The sequence below is a fragment of the Thunnus thynnus genome, chromosome 24 (genome assembly GCF_963924715.1).
Source record: "Thunnus thynnus chromosome 24, fThuThy2.1, whole genome shotgun sequence".
Taxonomy (NCBI): Eukaryota; Metazoa; Chordata; class Actinopteri; order Scombriformes; family Scombridae; genus Thunnus; species Thunnus thynnus.
This window is the reverse complement of record NC_089540.1, coordinates 12,194,448-12,215,310: the sequence shown is the minus strand read 5'-3', so window position 1 is coordinate 12,215,310 and position 20,863 is coordinate 12,194,448. Positions and strand designations below refer to the sequence as shown.

General features: G+C 37.1%; 2 protein-coding genes across 3 annotated transcripts; both read right to left on the bottom strand.

The window, feature by feature from the left end:
* Positions 1 to 1,781: 1,781 nt before the first annotated feature.
* Positions 1,782 to 9,107, bottom strand: nfkbiz (nuclear factor of kappa light polypeptide gene enhancer in B-cells inhibitor, zeta). Its single transcript, XM_067582815.1, has 12 exons — positions 9,092 to 9,107; positions 8,418 to 8,508; positions 8,190 to 8,331; positions 6,754 to 6,836; positions 6,132 to 6,448; positions 5,942 to 6,047; positions 5,687 to 5,833; positions 3,826 to 3,889; positions 3,574 to 3,743; positions 3,340 to 3,450; positions 2,958 to 3,125; positions 1,782 to 2,845 (listed from the first exon to the last, which is right to left on the bottom strand). The coding sequence occupies exons 3-12, from the start codon at positions 8,260 to 8,262 to the stop codon at positions 2,807 to 2,809; spliced, it is 1,278 nt and encodes a 425-aa protein (XP_067438916.1). The 5' UTR covers positions 8,263 to 8,331; positions 8,418 to 8,508; positions 9,092 to 9,107; the 3' UTR covers positions 1,782 to 2,806.
* Positions 9,108 to 9,518: 411 nt separating this feature from the next.
* LOC137176842 (glycerol kinase-like) lies at positions 9,519 to 20,407 on the bottom strand. 2 transcript variants are annotated; one of them, XM_067582813.1, is made up of 21 exons: positions 20,160 to 20,407; positions 18,427 to 18,500; positions 18,205 to 18,311; positions 17,986 to 18,063; positions 17,722 to 17,801; positions 16,908 to 17,045; positions 16,695 to 16,804; positions 16,530 to 16,596; positions 16,211 to 16,228; positions 14,454 to 14,489; positions 14,262 to 14,329; positions 14,107 to 14,149; positions 13,920 to 14,000; positions 13,761 to 13,839; positions 13,517 to 13,613; positions 13,344 to 13,428; positions 13,119 to 13,239; positions 12,443 to 12,586; positions 12,230 to 12,316; positions 12,027 to 12,113; positions 9,519 to 11,597 (listed from the first exon to the last, which is right to left on the bottom strand). In XM_067582813.1, exons 1-21 carry the CDS (start codon positions 20,250 to 20,252, stop codon positions 11,587 to 11,589), a joined length of 1,704 nt encoding a protein of 567 aa, XP_067438914.1. In that variant the 5' UTR covers positions 20,253 to 20,407; the 3' UTR covers positions 9,519 to 11,586. The 2 variants fall into 2 exon arrangements, with proteins under 2 accessions (XP_067438914.1, XP_067438915.1); XM_067582814.1 differs by lacking the exon at positions 16,211 to 16,228 and having other exon boundaries at positions 20,160 to 20,406.
* Positions 20,408 to 20,863: the final 456 nt, after the last annotated feature.

Sequence of the window (20,863 nt, the reverse complement as noted above, 5' to 3'; positions counted from 1 at the left end):
ACCACAAGGTATTAACCATTCAGCAAAATTGAGAAACCATATTGGAGAGCAATAACAAGGATCCATTTAAAAGCAAGTGTATTAAATGGATTTCCACTTGTGCTTTAGAAGAACAGAGTGTCTTAATTATACTTTCTTTGGCATGATGCATATGGCATTAATTGATTCAACCTCTCCTCTGAGTCATCATTTTTGAAATTCACTGAAAGAGTTGGGATTGAACCCACAACCTCAAAACCTCAGGGTAGCTGTCCAACACAGCGAGCCACAAGGTCAGATTGGAGGTCTGAGGTTTTCAATCTCCTGCAGTGAGGCTGAGTTTAAGAAGAAAAAATAAGTGAGAGTCAGGACTAACAACTACTAAGAACCTCAAAGTTTCAATGTTAACATCCAACACAGTGAGCCACAAGGTCACCAATAGTTTTCACCAGAACTTTTCAATCTTCAGTAGTATGTCTGACTTAAAATATTGAGTGGGATTGAACCTATGATCGTTAAGCTTCTAACAAACTGTCAGTCACAGGCAGCCACAGAGTCAGATGGTGTCCACCGGTCTTCACCAGAGCTTTTCAATCTTCAGCAGTTCAGCTGATTTGAAAAACTTCAATGACAGACTGAGGAATGAACCCACAACTTCAGAAACTTCAAACAGGTAACCAACAGGTAAAGCTACTGGATCAAGAGACTGGAAGAGTTTTGTCAGAGGGCTTGAAGTAATTATCTGTGTTTTCAGGATTGAATCCACAACCTTAAAACTTATAACAACTTTTAAACTTCAGTGCTTCTGTGAGCTACAGATTCACACTGGAAATGACAGCTTTCATTTGAGGTTCTCAATCTTTGACAGTGTGACTTCAACAACATCAAAATGTTACCAAACAGTTCAAGCAACTGGATCAGGTGCCCAAAAAGGTGCTTTTGTGAGAGCATTCAAATCTTTTTGTATGACACTGACTTATACTGGCTTCATTAAGGCCAATTTAGCCACCAGAGCCAGTGATGGTTATACAAATAGAAATGAGACAAAATACTTCCATGATCTGATCAGTTACCACTTAATACAATATGAAACTAAAGGCTCATTAATAACCATTCAGGAAAATTAAGAAACCATATTGGACTCCAAGCTAATTAACCAAACTACTGCTGCATAAAGAGAGCAATAACAAGGAACCATCTAAAAGCAAGTTTATGAAAATGGATTTCCACTTATGATTCAGAAACACATTTTCTTAATCATGTTTTCTTTGGCATGTTGTTGGAGAATTTAGGCACTGAAGGCAGCGCAGAACTGAACTCATGTGTAGCAGTAATTTCCATGTTGAATAAAAGGTGGACCCAGATTAGCCATTAGTCACTCAGCAGACACTAAATGCTGCCGGAGGCTAATAACAACACATCTATCATGCACACAAATAAATGCCACCATGCACAAAATTATACCTCTGACATCAAATTATAGCTTCTCACCCAGCAGCAAAACAAGCTAGCAAGCAGTGCTGAAAGACAACTAGCTGAGAGACACCCAGCATCAAAAGTGAGTGTAGTCAGAAATGTACTCTGCTCCACACCCAACAGTGGTGTCATGGTGTTCCTGGAGTCCACCTGTACGTCACTTAGACAAGGTGAGAAGTTAAACCATTGAAGGTCAGCAAAAACAGGATCACAGTCACCTTCAGCTTCCATACACCTCTTGAACTTCTTTAAAACTCAGACAGAGAATTTTTCAGCACAATATATTTTTCATAATAAATTGTAGTTAATGGTGTGGTCAGAATATGTCAAAGTTTTTTACATAATATACTTTATTTTCACTTTTGAGACCCCGAAATTTTGTGTCAACTGTCAACCCTAAAAATGAACATTTAAACGACATGATATAACATCACAAAATCATTTTTTGACAATAAAATGTGGTTAAGTGGTGCAGTCATAATATAATACATTTGAGAAAATACATTTCCATTTTACAACAAACACATGACTTTATTAGTTTACCAGTGTGTAGGATTTAGTGACATCTAGTGGTGAGGTTGCAGGTTGCAACCAACTGATACCCCTCACCCTCCCTTTCCAAGCATGTAGGAGAACCTACAGTGGCCACAAAACTCATGAAAAATGTTTTTTCCATTCTGGGCTACTATAGAAAATGGCAGTGTAACATGGCAGCCTCCCTAAAAGAGGACCCTATGCAGACATATAGGGCTCATTCTAAGATAATGGGAACAACTATTCTTATTTTCAGATGATTATACACTAATTAAAACATACTTATGAATATTATATTCCATTTCTGCCAAGTCCGTTCTGCTAGACGCCACTAAATTCTACACAATGCACCTTTAACTCCAAAATGAGTTTAAAATAACCCACAGTTTCTACATATGATACGCTAACTAACTACTAACAGAAATATACTTTTTTTTTTAAAAAAAAGGCTAAAGTTACACCTCTTCAAATGATTTCATTACAATTTTTCCATTCCAAAAGAAAAGACTTTGAAACCCATGATTAAAGTCTCCCTAAATATTGAGAAAGTCTGAGCGATAATTGCAAGATCCAAAACATTTAACACACACAACATTTTCATTTTCTCCTTGTACAGCATTTCTAATGTATCTAATGTAAAACAGTAAGAGTTAAAACATACACAAAAAACACAAATCATAGCTTCATTTTCTTTTTGAGCATTACATGGTAATGAACATGTAGACATGTTTCACTGAAACAACCAGCATCTGCCCTGTGTAGGCAAATAATATCATGATAGACTTGACTGTCTGACTGACAGTGTTTTTGAGCTCACTTAAGCATGAACACTTTTCCCTTTCAGGATCTGCCGCACCTGAAAGACAGAAATAATGTCATGTGAATTATTTTCTGCTTAATGGTCCTATGGCGACATCTTAATTAAAAGTAAAGTGATAGGACAACATAGTCATCATTTCACACCCTACCTTTTCACCAATGGGTCCTTCAGGCACCAGCTGAGACGGCAGTTCATTTTCAAAGTTTCTGGCCCCGGGGTCGGCTCCTTTCCTCATCAGCAGCTTCACGGCTTCCACCTGAGTTTTATGATTTTGCAAGGAGCTGACAATATGCAGGACCGTGTTTCCACTGAACGTCTGAAACATGCAGACACAAAACCGGTTAGTGTAGACAAAGTTGACGTGCGATAAGACTGTGGTGAATTGAATATCTTGTGAGATGCTAAAGTGATATAATATACAAAACCTGCTAAAAACCTGACATTGCATTAGATTCATATGTTTTTGTATGTTTGCAGATCTGCTTTAAGGGGATTAAAAGTTAAAGGGTCAAGTGTCAAAATTCACTAACCTTAACATTCACAACAGTCAGTGACGATGGCTGTTCAAGGAAAATATTCAATAGCTCCACATTTGCCTCTTCTGAAGCTATGTGAAGACACGTCCGCCCACTTTTCTGATCCTTCAGAAATGAAAAAAAAACTCACTTCTAATGTTTATGTTAATTTGTTAGTGGAAATTCAAAGGAAACCCCAAGCAGTTCCTGGTTTCTTTCAGAGTTAAATGCTGTTAGTTGTAAAGTTACCTTCATCCCAAAAGAGGCTCCCATGAGCAGCAGAGTCTTAGTACACTGAACGTACATCTGTCTCCTCTGTGCCAGGTCCACTGCCATATGTGAACAAGTATTTTCCAGACTCCTCAGCTCTTTTACGACAGCATTGTGAGACAAGACAGCTGCATGAAGCGGCGTTAAACCTCCGGAGAGAGAACAGTGGTATTTTAAGATTCATCTGTCGTAGGTTATACCAAGCTGTCTGGTGAAAGACAAAACACCTACCATCATAATTGAACATGTCTATATCAATTGGTCGCCCACTTCCTAACATTGTCCTCCAGATGCTCTGTGGAAACAAGTGTGAGAAAAAGAAATCAATATAGTGTAGAATACAACAAACAAACTTAAATACTGTACCTACAAGTCTTCTCAAGTCTTCAGCACACATAGATGTGTATGAACAGATAACACAAATTAATAATTTAATTATTGATTTGATTCACAAAGTAATAAAGGATGTGAGCAAGATGTGGATTAAAGTCCAGAGTTTGTTTTAAATTTTCTGAGTCACATGATGACTCAAAAGTCTGACAAAGAAATACTTGATGAACCAACAAAGCAGGCTCAGTGTTTCACATTAACAGTGTTAATGTGCAGTTAAAAATTAACAAGTCAGATAAGCTGCATGTCACTGAGCATTGTGATACATGCACGGTTTGTTCCCTCTTTTACTTAGACTCATTAACCTGATACCAAAGTGTTATTGACTCAATGCCAGAATAATCACTGAAGTTGAAAATCCAGTTTAAATTAATTATGAATCAACGAATAACTGATGACTTTGATACTGAGTCACCACCTAGTTCTGCCTGTATGAGACATGTATTATTTGCGGTGCAGTATCTGGTGTTTCTCTTTATTGGACAACAAAGTTTGGAAACCTCTGATAAAAAGTGTTCAAAGTAGGTTGGTCCGCTGGTTAAAACTACTGCCAGTCTCCAACATCTCAGGGGAGAGGTTGAGGTTTGAGGTTGTGGTTTGGAGCCTTTTGTCAGGCTGTGAACAAACAACCAGAGTGAAGAATGGCAACTGTAACAAATTAAACAATACAGCCACAAGTGGAATTAATGGTTTCAGTTAAGCTTTGAGATTTAACTGGTGAATTTTAAAGCCGACAAGTGAAGACTGAAATGTTCTGGTGGAAATTCCTGAAGAGGTTTCGTGCAGAGGTTAAAACTATGGTGTGAGTGCTTCTAGTTCCTGTGGTTGTGGGTCCAAGAGTCTATTTTTGTCTTCTTTTTCTATGAGGTCCCAGACTGATGTTTGAGATATAATGCAAGGAAATGCTTGTCTTTAATTTCTTAGTACTATGCCTGCTATACCTGCTGGATTAGCTTGTGTTTCTCGGAATACGACAACATTTGAAAACCCCAAAATTTGTCATGATAGCCCACTCATCCACCAGCTCAAGGTGTAGTCACATCTGTAAATTCCGTGTGAAGTTTTTGAGGTTGTAGGTTCAAGTCTGTTGCCAGTCATACATTTTTAAAGCCAGGGAAGGGAAGATTGAAAGATTTAACAAAATATGGAATATCGCAATATCATACTGTAATACACTGTAATTTTAAAGTTGTCGTTCAGTCTCGACTCTGTAGTGAATTTTGGAAGGTATCACACTGACTTTGTTTGGGTATTTATATCTGTATGAATGCATTTACTCACAGTAGCCCCTGTAGTAGCAAGTAATCGTGTTAAAGACTCAGTCAATCAAAAATCAATCAGTTGTTTGATCTACTGACCTGTGTCTGTGATTAAGTTTTCTTGTTTTTAAATCATCTAATTTGTACAAGAAACTGCTGACAATGACAAGGAAACACAGAAAACATTCTTTCTTTTTTTTTTTTTACCAAATATGTAAAAATTCAACAACATATTTTAAAAAGTCTACTTAATTTGAGGGATTTTTAATCAAAAAGGAACCAAACTTAATGTCCATAATGTGAGAACCAAACACAAAAACAAACAATTTGAAAACATGCTGCTCTTACATTGTATTAGGTGTTAAACTTATCTTAAATGAGTTACATAAGCTGCTGATTCATTAAACATGACGTGTGTCGATGCGTTAACAATGAATTATTACCTGAAGACTAAGAAAATGGCCTTTCTCAGCACACACATGCAAAGGAGAGCGGCCCCAGAGGTCTCTTGTGTTGATTTCTGCTCCTTGCAGCAGCAGGTCTTGGACAATTAAGTGCTGATTGGTGGCAGCTGCTATCTGAAGTGGTGTCTGTGTGTACAAAGAGAAAAGCTTGACAAGACTTTAGGGAGCAGGTTAAAATACCATGAGGCATGTAATCATTGCCTTAACCTTTATAACCTTGTGAGAGTTTTATACCTGCCCGTTGTGCTCTTTCATGTCCAGTGAGCCACTTCTCGCCATTTTTGCAGCGAGCACATATACCAGAGCCCTTTTACCTTGTGCCACTGCTATGTGAAGAAATCTAGTAGTTAAAAATGATACAAGCAATGAGTTATAGTGCAAATGCAAATAATTTCCAAATAATTACTTTTTCATGAATACGTACGTGTCACCATCTGCATCTTGCATGTTCATCAGCTCAGGAGAAAGTCCTTCAACTCTCTGTGCCTCTTGTTGTATTTGCCATTGAAACAAAGTCATTTTGACTTCACCAGTCGGAGCCATTTGTCCCTGCAGAGCTGCATGTTGCATATGTTGTGGGGTGATGTGGCAGTTTTCAGGTGCAGCAGGGGGGAAATGAGTAGTGATATTGGGGTTCACTGGTGCTGGAGGACTCAACACATGAAAAGTTGTGTCAGAGGCTTCAAATTTGGGTGATTTACATTTATGCTCTGAGTTGTCATCCTGCAAGTAGTTCCTTTTCTGAAAGAGAATCATTTTTGAGCTATTATTAGAGTTCAATTCAGATATTTTCAGACCTAGTTACGTAACAGACACACCCATATCAGGTGTTCCCTTTAAATGTTTTGCATATTGAATAACTTAAGTGGAGGAATGCTTAACTTCTTCCTCATACTGGAGGAACTCAAAGTCTTTCTTTCCTCATAGATAAAACTAGACGCTAATGTACACATTTATGAGTTGACTGTACCATTTGCTGAGCCGTCTGTAAAACGTGTCTTGTCACGTTCATGTGCTTGTTGAAATACCTGTTTACTCTGACTGACCTGGCGGCTTATCATAAGCAGCTCCTTCACCGTGTTCTTCTTGTGCACCGCTCCTGGTGGCCTGGGATCAGTGATAAAAAAGCCTGAAGAAAAAAAAACATAATAAGAATGGCTGAATGTGAATTTTTCTTCAATTCAAAATTTAAAAAGTCCTCAACCTTGTATAATCATTCTAAGCAATCCCAGATTTAGGGTTAAAGAGGGTAAATTCTGAGTAAAATATGATAAAAATTTGATTATTATGTGATCTTCAGTGTAACTGGAGTCTAATCTGAACTTGATAAAACTGCATCTTCTTTTTCTACACACCCCAAGCCTGTCATATCAGCATCACATTCAAAATTGTTTCATAAGGAATGTAATTGTTTTAAATTCTCATGTTCATGTCTTTCAGGTCCTGTTTTGTTGCATTATATGTGATTGTTGTAAATAAATGATGTGTGTTTTTATGTCACACCTATTTTACGCTGCCATTTTGGCCACATTTAGTAATAGAGATAATGTATCTCAAGAAACGTCCTGGTTAAATAAAGGTGGGATTCATCTGACGCCCAGATTTATTTGGTTTATGACTAAATAAATACCTGCCTCAGCCCTACTTTCATTTTAGAGCAAATTAGCAAATGTTAGCATGTTAAACCAGGGTGGTGAGCATGGTTAACTTTGCTTAACAACAGCATATTAGCATTGTCATTGTGAGCATGTTAGCATGACTCTTTTAGTCTTGTTCACAAGATTAAAAAATTGGATTTTCTAAACCTAACCGCCTAGAAAATGTACATAACATATATATTAACATATTAGTTGTATATTGAAATGTAAGTGGAATAAGTGTTAAAAAGGTTCACAAAAAAAAAAAACAGGTAAAGCGTTTACTCTTAGCATCCATGCAAGGTTGAGTTATTTTTACAGTGCTCAAACTTAAATCAACTTAACTAAATTAAACATTGTTTAATATAGTAATAATGCTGTAAATGTGGCAGATATCCACTTGATATGACTATCTCAGACTGCTGAAGCCTCATATAAGCTTCAGATAAACTTTTAACTGACTCACTCATCACTTACATTGAAAGCACATTTGAAGGGAATCTTTTAAAAGCCAGTATGAACAGGAGGAATGATTACAGTGAGGAAAACCTCACAGACAGACTTGAAAAACTGTGAAAATATCCTTTAAGAAAAGTCAAATAGGTTATCATATTGTTAAGTGCTGGTCAGACCGCTGTTCTCTGTTGTCAGTGTGACAGGCTAAACACACAGAAGTTAGGCGGATTTCCTCATTTCCTCAGGTCTTTAAAAAAACAGTAGCCTACCGTACAGGTGGAATCAAATGTTCAGGAACAAGTCACACACAAAGTAAGTGTGGTTAGAATTTCATACTTTTAAAAGTGGTGATGGTGCTGATGTCTGAAACTATAAAAACAGATCTTTACCATTACTGCCGGAGTTGATCCCTGCTGACAGAAACTGGCTTCCTCTGGTCTCACTGCGAGTTTGATCCAACATGTTTCTAAGGAGTCATTTATTAACGCTCAACTCCACCAGGAACTTAACTTTCTTTTCCCCCTTGAAGTCCTAGGAATGTAAACTTGCTGTCAAAACAGTGCAGTGAAGAAGTAAAGACAGTGTGACATAAAAAAATAAATGTAGGACTAACTCACCTGTCTGCACCTTTCTGCTTGTCACCACAAGATCAGAAATGAGGAACAACTGCCACAGAAAAACGTCCCACTTCCTGGTTGACAGGTTACTCTGAGGCAGGTTTGATGTCAGATTCATTATACATTATGTCAATACTAAAAGTTAATCCTGGACTGTAAATCCAGTTTAATTTACTTAAATCACTTTTTTTTAGCAGATAGAGTTTACATTAAGTTTCAGGCTGATTCAGAGGGGTATAAAACATACATGAGAACAGGATCTTTTAAGGAAAATGAATGAATTAAAATCCGTATCTGGAAGTATTTTGTGCATTTAAAAGAAAATAAATGACTTGAAAACATCTTTGGAAGCAGTTAGTCTGAAGTCTACTTCTCAACTAGGAAAACTGTTGATGATCATATGATATGAAAATAAGATGAATGTGCTGCATACATATGCAAAGCAACTGAACAATAAAGCCTTCATAAACGAATCCATAAGCAAACTTGAAATACTAATAATGAAAATGCAAGTGAAAATGTAATCTTGTAGGTAATTTATAAGGCAGAATATACTGTATAGAATACACTATATGAGTAGAATATACTGTTGACAAATACACAGTAAGGTTGTGTGAAAAACAGCAAAAATAATCATCTATTTTTTTAATTTTACACATCTGTCAGAGACTTACTGGTCAAGCCGAACACCCCCACTGGAACATCTGCGAAATGAGTTTGTGAGCTGAGAGAGACAATGGCACGCTATATAGAAGTGTAGGTATTAAATATTTTGCAGTTGGTGGCACAAACCACACCCTTTTTAACAGCTCCTGTCTGTTGTGATTTCCCCTCTAAAGAAAGGCAGGATGTGCTTGGATTTCATCCAAACACTGCATGTTTGTTAAAAGTGTGCCTCTGCTTTCTGATCATACAACCAAGGAAATACAGATATTTTTTAAATGTACTGTTAATCTGTAAAACTTCAAAATAACTTATGTTCACACAGTTTTATATGCGATTACATACAAAAAGATACCCTTTAGTCTCTTTTTCTGTCTTTAAATGTGTTATTTACAATCTTAAAGCATTGTCAGTTCGCACCATAAAAAACCCAACTGCCACAGAAAAGTGAGTTTATTTTTCATGGCATTTATTCTCCCATAAAACCTGTTTCAATACATGAGAGGTAATGACATAAACGCATAAACGTTTCCTCATTTTAAACCTGTTACATTCCCAACGAAACCGTGCCTGCTGCTTGTTCCTCTTCACAAATAAGTCCCAAAGCGTTGAGAACTTAAATAGGATTGTACAAGTATTACATCAGTGATATAATAAGTTTACAGCAACATGCAGAGTCATTAGCAAAAGGGTTATTGTTGCATTTTTTTCATGGTTCAATATGTAATACAGTTTGCTTTCAATCATTGTAAGTCTGTTTCTCAGATTTGACATGTTTTAGTGTAAAACACTCTTTTCCCATCTATTTAATGCATTCATAAATATTCATTTGTAATTTGTGTTTACACCCCAAGAGAGCACTTTGAGTAATTTCAGTAATTTCATACCTTCAACAAACTGTATAGTTTAATAAATAACTGCATGACTATACAGAGCAAACACTAAACCATCTTTTAAACAAAATATCCATTCCTCCTCCTTCATCAAGCGTTGAATAGAAACGCTTGCTTTATTTTCACTTTCAGATCCACACAGAAGATAAGCATGACAAATGTTGGGCAATAAAATAAATACTGATACACATTTACTCGCTTCTACTTCCTCGACAGTTTATCAAGTGGAACTACTTTAAGAATTAGTTTATGTTCCTGTGGGTTTGCGGAGCTGCTTTTAAATTTAGTTTTTATTTAAATAATTTACTCACATAAAATTACTCTTTAATTTCAGTAAAATACAGCTGCATCAGCAAGGGTGTGTATGAGATGTTTGCATTTGAGGGTTTTGCATAATTTGCATTTTTTAAGTATTTCAGATTGATAAAGGAATAACAGCAGCTGTAAGAAAATAATGGAGACATGTTATTTTCCCTGATAAATTATTAATAAATATAATATTATTACATCAACTTGTGACTAGAGGAACAATATTCACAGTTCTGTGGAAGCTAACAGTGTTCGCAACCCTATAAAGCCAAACAGCAAAGAATGTTTAAACATTAAAATTACATATTAACCATGATAGTCCTTAAAACCCCTCAGAACATTTTGGTCTACATAATGAATTAGTTATTGACTAGCTGCTTCAGATTTCATCTTTTAATGACACTCTTGGTTTTCTGGTTTCTAGTTTTGGGAGAATTTTTAATGTTTTTTAATGTCAAATTCACATAAATAGGTGCCTGTTTGTTCCTGGAATATCTTTTATAGTATATGAAATTAAAAATTGTCATTGCCCTTCATTGCATGTTTGCACATTTAACACATATTTTCACTGATTCAAGTATATAGAAGAACGTCACTTTTTGCCAAAAAGCAACCTTGACAGTTCAGTGTCTCTCTTCCCTATCATCCTACATTTTTATTCCACTGCAAAATAACTTTCTGTGTATTAATCCCAACTGTTAGAAAATATATATAGGCTCTTGTTAGTACACAGCTCCCACGAGACAAAACAAAAAAAATATATAAAGTGCTCTAAAAAGTTCTCTGTAGCTCATAGTGGCGAGTCTCAAACAACAAAACATCACAGGATGACTGTTAAAGACCGTTGAAAGGTAACAGTGAAGTGTAAAACAACGAGTAATGCAAATTAGCGTACTTCACATAACACAGCTGTGGAAAGATTACAACAATCGGCTCTACCATCAGCAAAGTTTCTACATAAATAAGCTCAGAATTCATAGTATTTCAACACTGTACAAAAAGAAAAACTACATGCACACTCCTGCTGTAATTCATGTCTTATGTACCAATGTGTTCTTGTCTGTCACAGACAAAAAAAAAAAGAAAATAATAAAGAAAAAGTTCATCAGTTCAAACTTGACTTCGTCCTGATCTTCCATTCAGCAGTAAGATTCAGCAGGAGCGACTGAAACGTCTTTCCTCTGGAATGCCTTTTGGAAAAAAAAGAAAAAAAAACAAAGAGTGCAACCAAGAGTACAAAGTGGTGGTCCAGCACGAAGAGCTTCCACTGTCCTCTTCACTTTAATGCCTCCAGGAGTCGGAGCCTAGTCATGGCCTGATGGACGGCGATGGAGAAACACATTTAAGGTGAGCACAGGTCGATGCTACATTTTAATGAAAAATGCTTTGCTTACATCATTGATACCAGAGAGCTGGTATGTTTATCTTCCAGCGGGTTCAGTGACAAGTCAAATACTTGTCATTCTATCATGATGTTTTTAAGATGGCTTGTTAGCAAAATAGTTGAAAGTTGATGTTATCGTGTCATGTGAAACATTCCTGTTAAAGTAGATTATCTAAACATCGTCCTGTAGCCTGTCAGAAGCTTCTTTACTTTCCATAAATGATAAAAGATCATTTCAAACTTAGCTTGCATGTAATTAGCTTGTTATTCCCTGATTACACCCTAAAAGAAAAGTGTTAAAATGTTTACTAAGTAATCTTTATGTCAAACAGGATATTTTGCCGTCAAGCAGACACTGACCTGCGATGTATTTCGCTCCAATTAACATCAACATGCTGCCCATGATGTAAAAGCCCAGTGGGACGCTGCTGAAGATACTAGTTTCACCTGATGGTCATCCATTAACACACACACAGAAAGACAGAAACAACTGTATAAAAAGTCAGAATTCAGAAAAACTAACTAACTATCCAACTATCTCACAAAAATCAAACTCTGCCTACCGTTTCCATTACAAACAGGCTCCGTCGTCTCCCAGTTCATGGACTTCTGAACTGCTTTCTTCCATCGTGCGTACCGAAACTCACTCTCTGCCAGACACATACAGACAAACACCTTTAGTTTTAATCAGCAGAAGAAAAAAAAAAAAAAAGGAGCAAACACACAGCTCTCATCTCGCCTGGAGCGTAAAGAGTGACAGCTGCAGCTCACTGCACCTTCAGGGTTGATCTGAGGCTCGAACTTCTCCGAAGTGACTTCGCTCAGGTCCTCTGGGCTCAGACTCCACACGCTCACCCCCTCTGCTGCTCCAGCTGCCATCGCTGCTCCGAGAGCGGTGGTCTCAGGCATGGACGGCTTCACTAAAAATCAACATCATTTACAACAACAGACCCAATAACCATTAGTAATAACAGCAGTTTTTTATCTGCTTTTTGGAGACAGTCTGGACTTTTCTCTTTTCAATTTTCTTTAACCCATAATTTTCAACAGGCATGAGCAATACTGAATATTTTCAAGAGTTATTGGGAATAATTTTTTCAACACATGACCAGCAGAAGGCAGTATTTCCCCAAAATAACATTTAGATAAAGACTGCTATGTTTCTTAACATTCTTAGGTATGCATGTATATTATTAATGTAACATAAAAAATATTTAGTCATATGAATGCATGGAAAATATTGTCTCTACTTCTAAATATGCAACATTTTGTGTGCTTTTTTTAAACTGGGCATTATGGTGCAGTTGCGGATGAAGAACCTGTTTGATCACTTCATGCTGAGTTTATTTTAGCATGTTGCTTTATTATTAGTTTAGCAGTAGAGTGTGACACTGATCCCTATAGGCACACAATTCATAAAAAAAAGTGTTTATATGTGAATGACAATCTTACCAACAGGGATACAGAGTATGTCAGCCTGCAGCTGCATCAGCAACCTGTTGGACGTCATTCCTCCGTCCACCTGGAGCTGAGTTAGTGGGATGCCGCTGTCCTGATTCATGGCGTCGAGTATCTGTATCCAAACAAATATCCTAAATATTACAAAAGATACCTGCATCCTATTAAAATCTAGATTTTTAAAAGAAGTGTTTTTGCACAGCAGTGCAGAGATCTCACCTCTCGTGTCTGGAAACAGACGGCTTCCAGTGCAGCGAATGCCAGGTGACTCTTATTAGTAAACTGAGTTAACCCGCAAATAATCCTGTGACACAAAGATGAGTTGAGAGATTTAGTGAATGATAGAGTATGAACACTAAAACATGTTTATTGTACTACAGAATAGCTCTTACCCTCTTGCACTGGGCTCCCAGTAAGGCGCGTAAAGACCCGAAAATGCAGGGACAAAATAACAACCGTAGGATGTGCCGACAGATGCTGCCAACTTCTCTGCACAGGAAAAGAATCAAAAAATGGAAATAAAAAAGAGAAACAAAGTAAATTACATCACTTAATCACAGAGTAACTAATGCACAAGAGTAAACAAAGAATCAGTGGAAGCGACGTCTTAACATCTGAAAGACCAGCAGGACATACCGAGTTCTTCAGAAGTTCCGATTATCCCGAGATTGTCCTGCAGCCAACGAACCACAGCTCCTGCAATGGCCACCGAGCCCTAGTAATGAAAGGATGGAAGAAATTCATGTTTTGGGAAAGGAAATATTAGTGTCAATTTATATTTTCAAGATACTGTACCTCCAGTGCGTAGCAGGCAGGTTTGTCTCGACCTAGTTTGTACGCCACAGTGGTCAGAAGACCGTGGTCAGACATTACAGGCTGCAACGTAGCAGAAACAAGAAAAACACACAACATCAATAATGCAATTTTGGAAGGATGTGACCATTTAAAAAGCTAATCTGAACACTTTATGCACTTAATGTACCTTGGCTCCAGTGTTTCGCAGTAGAAAACATCCAGTTCCATACCTGAAACATAAAATAAATTCAACTTTTTGGTTGAATTTCTAACAAAGGAGACACCGTACATCTGAACAACATGATCACAACCCAAATCTTCAAAACACACAAAACCACTTACGTGTTTTTAGCTTGCCCGTCCTGAAAACACATCTGTCCAACAAGTGCTGCTGACTGATCCCCAAGACACTGGATTTAAAGAACACATACATTTATCAGACGGTGCCTCTGCCAATTCATCAAAACTTCAAACAGTCAGTACATGTCAGTAGACAATGTTCTCAAAGTAAAAAAATAAAAAAGATAAACTCACCCCTGAAATGGGGATACCTGACAGGGCTCCTGATTTCTGTCAAGAGAAAAGATGCCAAGTTGTTTAATAAGTGGACTGTGCACTTTATTTTTTGTATAAATCACATTTAAAAAAACATTTTCAGTGTGTTTTCTTCTATAATTTGTTGTATTTTAGGTTTGAAGAGCATGTTGGACTTGTGGAGGAACAATTTAAATGTTTACACCAATTGGATATCAAATCAGGGAAATTAAATCTTTTCCATTAATATTTTATCAGTCCACGTTTATAAAGAAAAATAGGAGGCCAAAAGTTTAAAATGACCGAACTGATTAAAAACTTGAAATTATACACCTGAGTATAATTCAAGCATGAATATTTGTTGTTCAAATATCAAATCGACAGTAATACTTTAACAGAAAATACAATCAGTAATCAATGGAAAACATCTTAATGTTTAACCACGATGAGCAACAACCTTGCCCAGATAACAACGCTTAAAACAAAAAGGGAATTACTCATATTATTTGACTATATGAAGCCAAATAATAAACAACATCATGTTAATTCTAGCACATAATTTATATATAAAGCGTACTGTAACAGTGAAAACACAGTGAGGGAGAACAAGGGCAAGTGTGAACCTGGATAAATCAAAATGTCTTCACTCCTAAGTGAGGCTGCAGGTCTGGTTAGATGTTTAAAGACGAAAAGGTGAAACAGGTTAAATCACACTGTGCCCAAGAGTGAAGAGATTTAAGAGTTTGGATGGGACGTTGCAGAGAAGGGTGGTCTGTCAGGAAAGCTGTGGGCGACCGGCCGAGTAGCATGCCATGACAGAAGCAATGTGGGACAGGGACCACCCAGTACATTTCCAAAAGAGACACTCGGGTTTTATTTAGTATGTGTGTGAGTGTGTGTCTGCTGGGACTGAAATCACTGACAACCAAGCATTAAATCTTGGTGACAAAAACCAAACCACTACAAACGTTTCTTCTTGTTTCTCTGCTGCTTTTCTGGATTGTTAACAAGCCTAATGTTGATGGAAATAGTCAATAATCAAAGACCAAGACAACTGGAAAATAAACTGTGCAAGTCTGTGGGCAAATATTAGAAATCTGTTTAGATCTTCTTGTTTTACAAAGTTGATTATATCCAGAAAAAGCAATTATAATTGACTGGATGACATTTTTTTTTAATGAGAAATTGTTCTTGCCACAAAATATGTTGTTTTACCTGCGTGGATCAGCTTAACAGTTCAATTTGGACACTTTTTATTAACTGCAGTTGATTAAGATATAACTACTACATCTGTAGTAATAAAATGTTAGATTTCTCCTATTGTCCACATCGAACTGATGTAAATACTTATCTTATTTAGTAATTTGGTAAATTAACTCACATGTTTAAAGCCTTGTGTTGACAATGCATTTCTGAAATGTGATTATTTTAGTGGAAAATATATAAAATATATCAATATATCATCTTAGTCACAAGTTAGTCACAATCACCTCATCTAAGCAAGCATTTGTATGTTTCTAGATGCCTAAATTCAATAATGGAACATACAGGACATACAATTACTTGAGTGAAAATGACAGCTGGTATGAAAATAAACAGAAATCTGACGAGTTTATACTACTTTCCTAAAATCGCTAACTCCTTCATATGGATCTTGGAAATGCACTGTGTGATGGTATATTCGCTTTGGCCACGGAGAAGCAGCACAGATTACTTTGCATGATGAGGAAAAAATAGTGATGGCGAGGATTACTTACCCTGCTAGAACATATTTTCTACCAGTGAGAGAAGAGAGACAATGGCACACAAAAAAAATGCCTAAAAGAATTTCTCAGTCAACCATCATGCACTTAGATCAATCTGAAAGCACACTAATGAAAAAAAAAAACAGCACACAAACAAACAAACAAACATAAAATCCCTCTATTATCTTATTAGTGGCCTGTTGACATCCCACTCTTTCAGCACAATTATTAAATCATTACAAGTTAATAAAACATTTAATATAGTGAAACTGGAAGTGTGGCCTAAACTTGGCTACATACAGTACATGCACAGATTTATGATGATGCTTACCATGAGGCCATATATTTCTGAAGAACTCCTCACTCTGGGCAAAATCTCCATAGGAATACCAAAATATCTAATAAGAAACAAGAGCAGTAGCCGATTTTAACCAATGCTGCTTTACACAAATTTCATCTTTTGTTATGAGTGATATTTTTCAAAAAGCTGTCATACTTGCAAAGTTCTGGGTCCCAGTCCATAGTATGAATGTTAAACAGCATGGTCCTGCTTGCGTTGGTCACATCTGTGCAGTGAACTCCACCGGATTTCCCCCCAGTTAAACACTGTTGAACAGACATTAAAAAAAAGTCAATTTTCACAACGTCAGTCACTTGTATCTCTTCCTACATAAAATATTTTCCATACGACCAGGACAGGGGATCTTACCCATATGAGCCAGGAGTCGACGGTGCCAAACATGGCGCGGTGAGACACGACGGCTTCATGGACCTCGCTCACGTTGTCCATCAGCCAGCGAAGCTTCACTGCACTGAAGTAAGTGCTGATGGGGAGCCCTGTTTTGTGCTGTAGGATGACAATGACATTAACAACTCTGCTTGTGCTGCCACGAGTAAAGAAAAGTCAGCACTTGTCTTTAAAGGGGACATGCTTTATGTGATTTTCTGATTTTTATGCTGGTATAATGTTGGATGTTAAACATGGTCAAAGCTTGAGGTGAACATATCCCGAGCCACAGGAAGTCTGCTGAGGGGCTGCATTGAGGACTAGTATAAGATAAATATGGAGTTTTTTAACCTGTAAATCATGCAAAGAAATTCCAATAAAGCCCAAAAATAAAAATGTAGACCCAGAAATGTCCATGTTATGTCCCCTTTTAATTGCAAGGTGCTCAAATATCAAACATATTGGAATAAAAAAAGATTAGATAACAGTAATTTTATGACAAAAGCAACTGTCAAGTCAACTATCAGAAACTCTCATATACAAGGACTTTGACTCTGTCTACCATCTAAAATACTGTTAATACTGTTTAGAAACATTTTATGATAGAGTGATGAGAGAGATAGTAGTTTATTTGTCCATCCAACTTGCTGTCGACCCAAAACAAGACAATAAATCCACTGCCAGCACTTGTGGAGCTTCAGAAAGCTCTGAAAGTTGCACTCAACCTTCCTGACGATGGAAAACAGACTGAAAGATACATATAGAGTAAAGTGAATGGAACAGATGAGGGTCTCACCTTCAGGTGGTTCTTATTCCTTCCCGGAGTTTTGTTGATCAGACGTTCAACTGTTGATTGAGTCCGCAGGTCCAACCACACTGAAGGAAAATAGAGAGTCAGTTCAATGTTTGTGTTTTTGCTGCCATTTACTTTATTCAATATGAGTTACATTTAAGCTACATTTACACTATTTATACCAGTTAACATGCTAAGTCTGAGCCAGGATGCATGATAATAACGTACAATTATTAAAGCTGACAGTGCACAGAAGTAAGACTTTACCGATTGCGTTGTAAAGGGGCTCTCCTGTCTCTTTGTCCCAAACCAGCGTGGTCTCTCTTTGGTTGGTCACTCCAATAGCTGGAAAGTTTAAAGCAACATTTTCCAAAGATTGTAAATTGTTTACATCTCTGTGATAGTAATTAAACTACTATGGTCACGTACTGCTTTAAGAGAGCAGGTGGTAGTATACAGCCTAGTGTCTGCACAGTGTCTGCATACCTTTAATGTTTGAAATGTCGATGTTGAGCTGGGTGAGTTTTTCACACGTCCGCTCCATGCACTCGTACACTGAGTGCAGAATTTCCTTGGGGTCTTCCTCCACCCATCTGAAAAGCACATTGAAAAACAAGAAATTAACACCTACACATTTCTGAAATTTTCTGTGCAACTTATAGACAGCTCAAATGTTAAAAATAACTTTTAATAGAGGATTTTACTCACCCTTCTTTGGGGAAGCTCTGTTTGATTTCCACCTGATGATGGCTGAGGAGCTCTGCTGTTTTTGAATTAAAAACCTTCAAAAAAAAAAAAACAGAAGTGAAAGAGGGAATATAGCATCAGTCGACTGCAGATTGCTTTAATCTTCATTCATCCAGGGGAAAGCTGACTGAGCGTGAGGTTAATCTAACCCCGCTCAAGGCCTCCTCGTGGTCTAATTCACTTCCATTAGTTGGATCATCCCAGTTGGCGTGTAATCGTATGATTCGTGTCACCAGGAAGAACAGACACACCTTCAATAATTAGAGCCACTGAGGCGAAAAATTAGATCTGAAATTGCAAGTTGAAAAGAGACTGAAAAGAGGGATGAAAATCCTTCATTATCTACTTTAATAATTCATTTATTTTATACTTTAATTTAAATGTTCAACTTTAAAATTGCAGTGCAGCAGTGTTTTCACTCTACAGTATTGCAGGGCTTTTTATTCTCACCCTTTGCCCGACAGCAATGCTGTTACTCTGCACGGCCAGTATCACCTTTTCATGGTTCCATTATCACAGCCAAAAATACATCTGCACATGTTGCATTTGCCAAAATTAGCTGCAACAAACTGTAGATGTAGAAGTTGTAGTTTGTGCTAAAACATTAAGTTGACTGCATTAAATTAATATTCATTGACAAACTATGTTGTGAATCTACAGCACTGCATACAATTTTGATCCAAAGGTTACGACTGTTTGACTCATGCCAATAAAACTGTTGGCTGTGAACTGTCAGCACACAAGAAATAAAAAAACATCTGTTCTTTCTACTCAACCAGTTAGAAAGCAAAAACAAAAGAGGCGGAGCATTCCATGCTTCTTAAAAAAATTGTAAACCCCATATTTCAATAAAAGTAGGTCATTCGTTAATCAATTTCTAAAATGCTGGTCCTGCATCAACTTGAATAACAGCCTTTTTTTTTTAACATTCACTGTCTGCAGATTAGCTTCTGACTTTAAATAGAAGCCAGAATCTAAACTGTTTGATGCAAGACAGAATAGGATACAAAAACAAATATTAAATTTTTTTTTAAAAAAAATGTATACTTTAAGATATTTCCTGAGCTAAACCTATCTTTTATTATTTCACTACTTGCTACAGCTGTTGTTGCCACTACACTTGCTTACTTACGTTGGGATGTTGGGATATACAGTAATTACTGTTAAGTTGTTTGATCCTCCTTTTTTCCTTTTTTTTTTTTTAAAGAAGTAACTATTTTAAGGGATCACAACTAACAATAAAGAGTACTAAATTTAAAAAAAATCTGGTGCCGTCTATTATCTTTGAGATAAATTATTGTATTTGAGGTTAATCAATGATATTTTCATGTCGTGTGGAAATAAACACTGAGCTGCTGCCTTCAAGTGCTGTAGGAAATAAGAATATCTATTTTGAATGATTCAGCAGCAAAGAGGCTACCAGTGACAGCTTGAACGTATATAATAATGTAATATATTTCAATAATAACAGTCAATATGAGGACATAATGCGACGTGCTTTCTCTTGGAAGCTTTAAATGAGCACTTGTGGGGAGCTAATCATTAATTTACAGCATTTCTTAACAATAACGGCTATTTTAGTCACGTGAAACGCTAACAATGCGTCCGTTATGGTTGCAAAACGTCAATAATGAAGACAGGAGCTGGAAAATGAACCCAAGGACGCCGCCTGCTTTCATTCGTTTATGTCTTACCAGAAACCGGGTGGAGCTCGTTCCCTGGTCGATGGCAGCAACCAGCGGCCCCAGCATTATCCGGTGTGAGGACGCGGCCATGGTGCCGTTCATGGGCAGCCCCGCAGCTTCGGCACCGGACTGGGAACTGGACAGGAAACCGATTAACAACCACCGGTAAAGCGGATCAATGAGCTCAAGCCTCACGAAAGACAGGCGTTCAGTCAGTCGCACCCATCATGCGTAAACTGTCGTCTTGGCGCTCAGTGATGACGCACAACGGTACCGTCCGGGCTAATTTTTTTCTAGGATGGCGAAGTCATGACCTGCCCTGCTATGCCTATTATGCGGATCATAACTTCGCCATCCTAGGAATTTTTTTTTTTGGCGTAGTGTCCTTTGATAACCCTAGATTTATGAAAGATCTCGCGAGAATGATTGTTTTAACCCAAACCACGATCTCTCCCTAACCTTAACCCATTGACCTGATTGTATATAATAATGATAATAATAATAATAATAATCATCATCATCATCATCATAAACTTTATATACAGTCAGTGCCCTAACCAAGTGTTTTTTGTGCCTAAACCTATATTGCCTCTTCCACAAAAGAGACACACAATCGTTTCAAAATTCTGATACTCATAATAATCTGGTGCTGATGTGCCAGCAGAATAAGTATTTCATTATTTGTGTTATGTTTAATATTTTTCTTTATATTT

Excerpts from the sequence above, each read along its gene's own strand:
- nfkbiz (XM_067582815.1), bottom strand. The coding sequence starts at position 8,262 with ATGTTGGATCAAACTCGCAGTGAGACCAGAGGAAGCCAGTTTCTGTCA. Across the intron at positions 3,744-3,825 it reads AGACATGTTCAATTATGATG|GTTTAACGCCGCTTCATGCA; the intron begins GTAGGTGTTTTG and ends CTCTCTCCGGAG. Across the intron at positions 2,846-2,957 it reads AAGGACCCATTGGTGAAAAG|GTGCGGCAGATCCTGAAAGG; the intron begins GTAGGGTGTGAA and ends TCTGTCTTTCAG.
- LOC137176842 (XM_067582813.1), bottom strand. The coding sequence starts at position 20,252 with ATGAACGGCACCATGGCCGCGTCCTCACACCGGATAATGCTGGGGCCG. Across the intron at positions 18,501-20,159 it reads CGAGCTCCACCCGGTTTCTG|GTTTTTAATTCAAAAACAGC; the intron begins GTAAGACATAAA and ends TTTTTTTTGAAG. Across the intron at positions 12,587-13,118 it reads CATACTCTGTATCCCTGTTG|TGAAGCCGTCCATGCCTGAG; the intron begins GTAAGATTGTCA and ends GTTGATTTTTAG.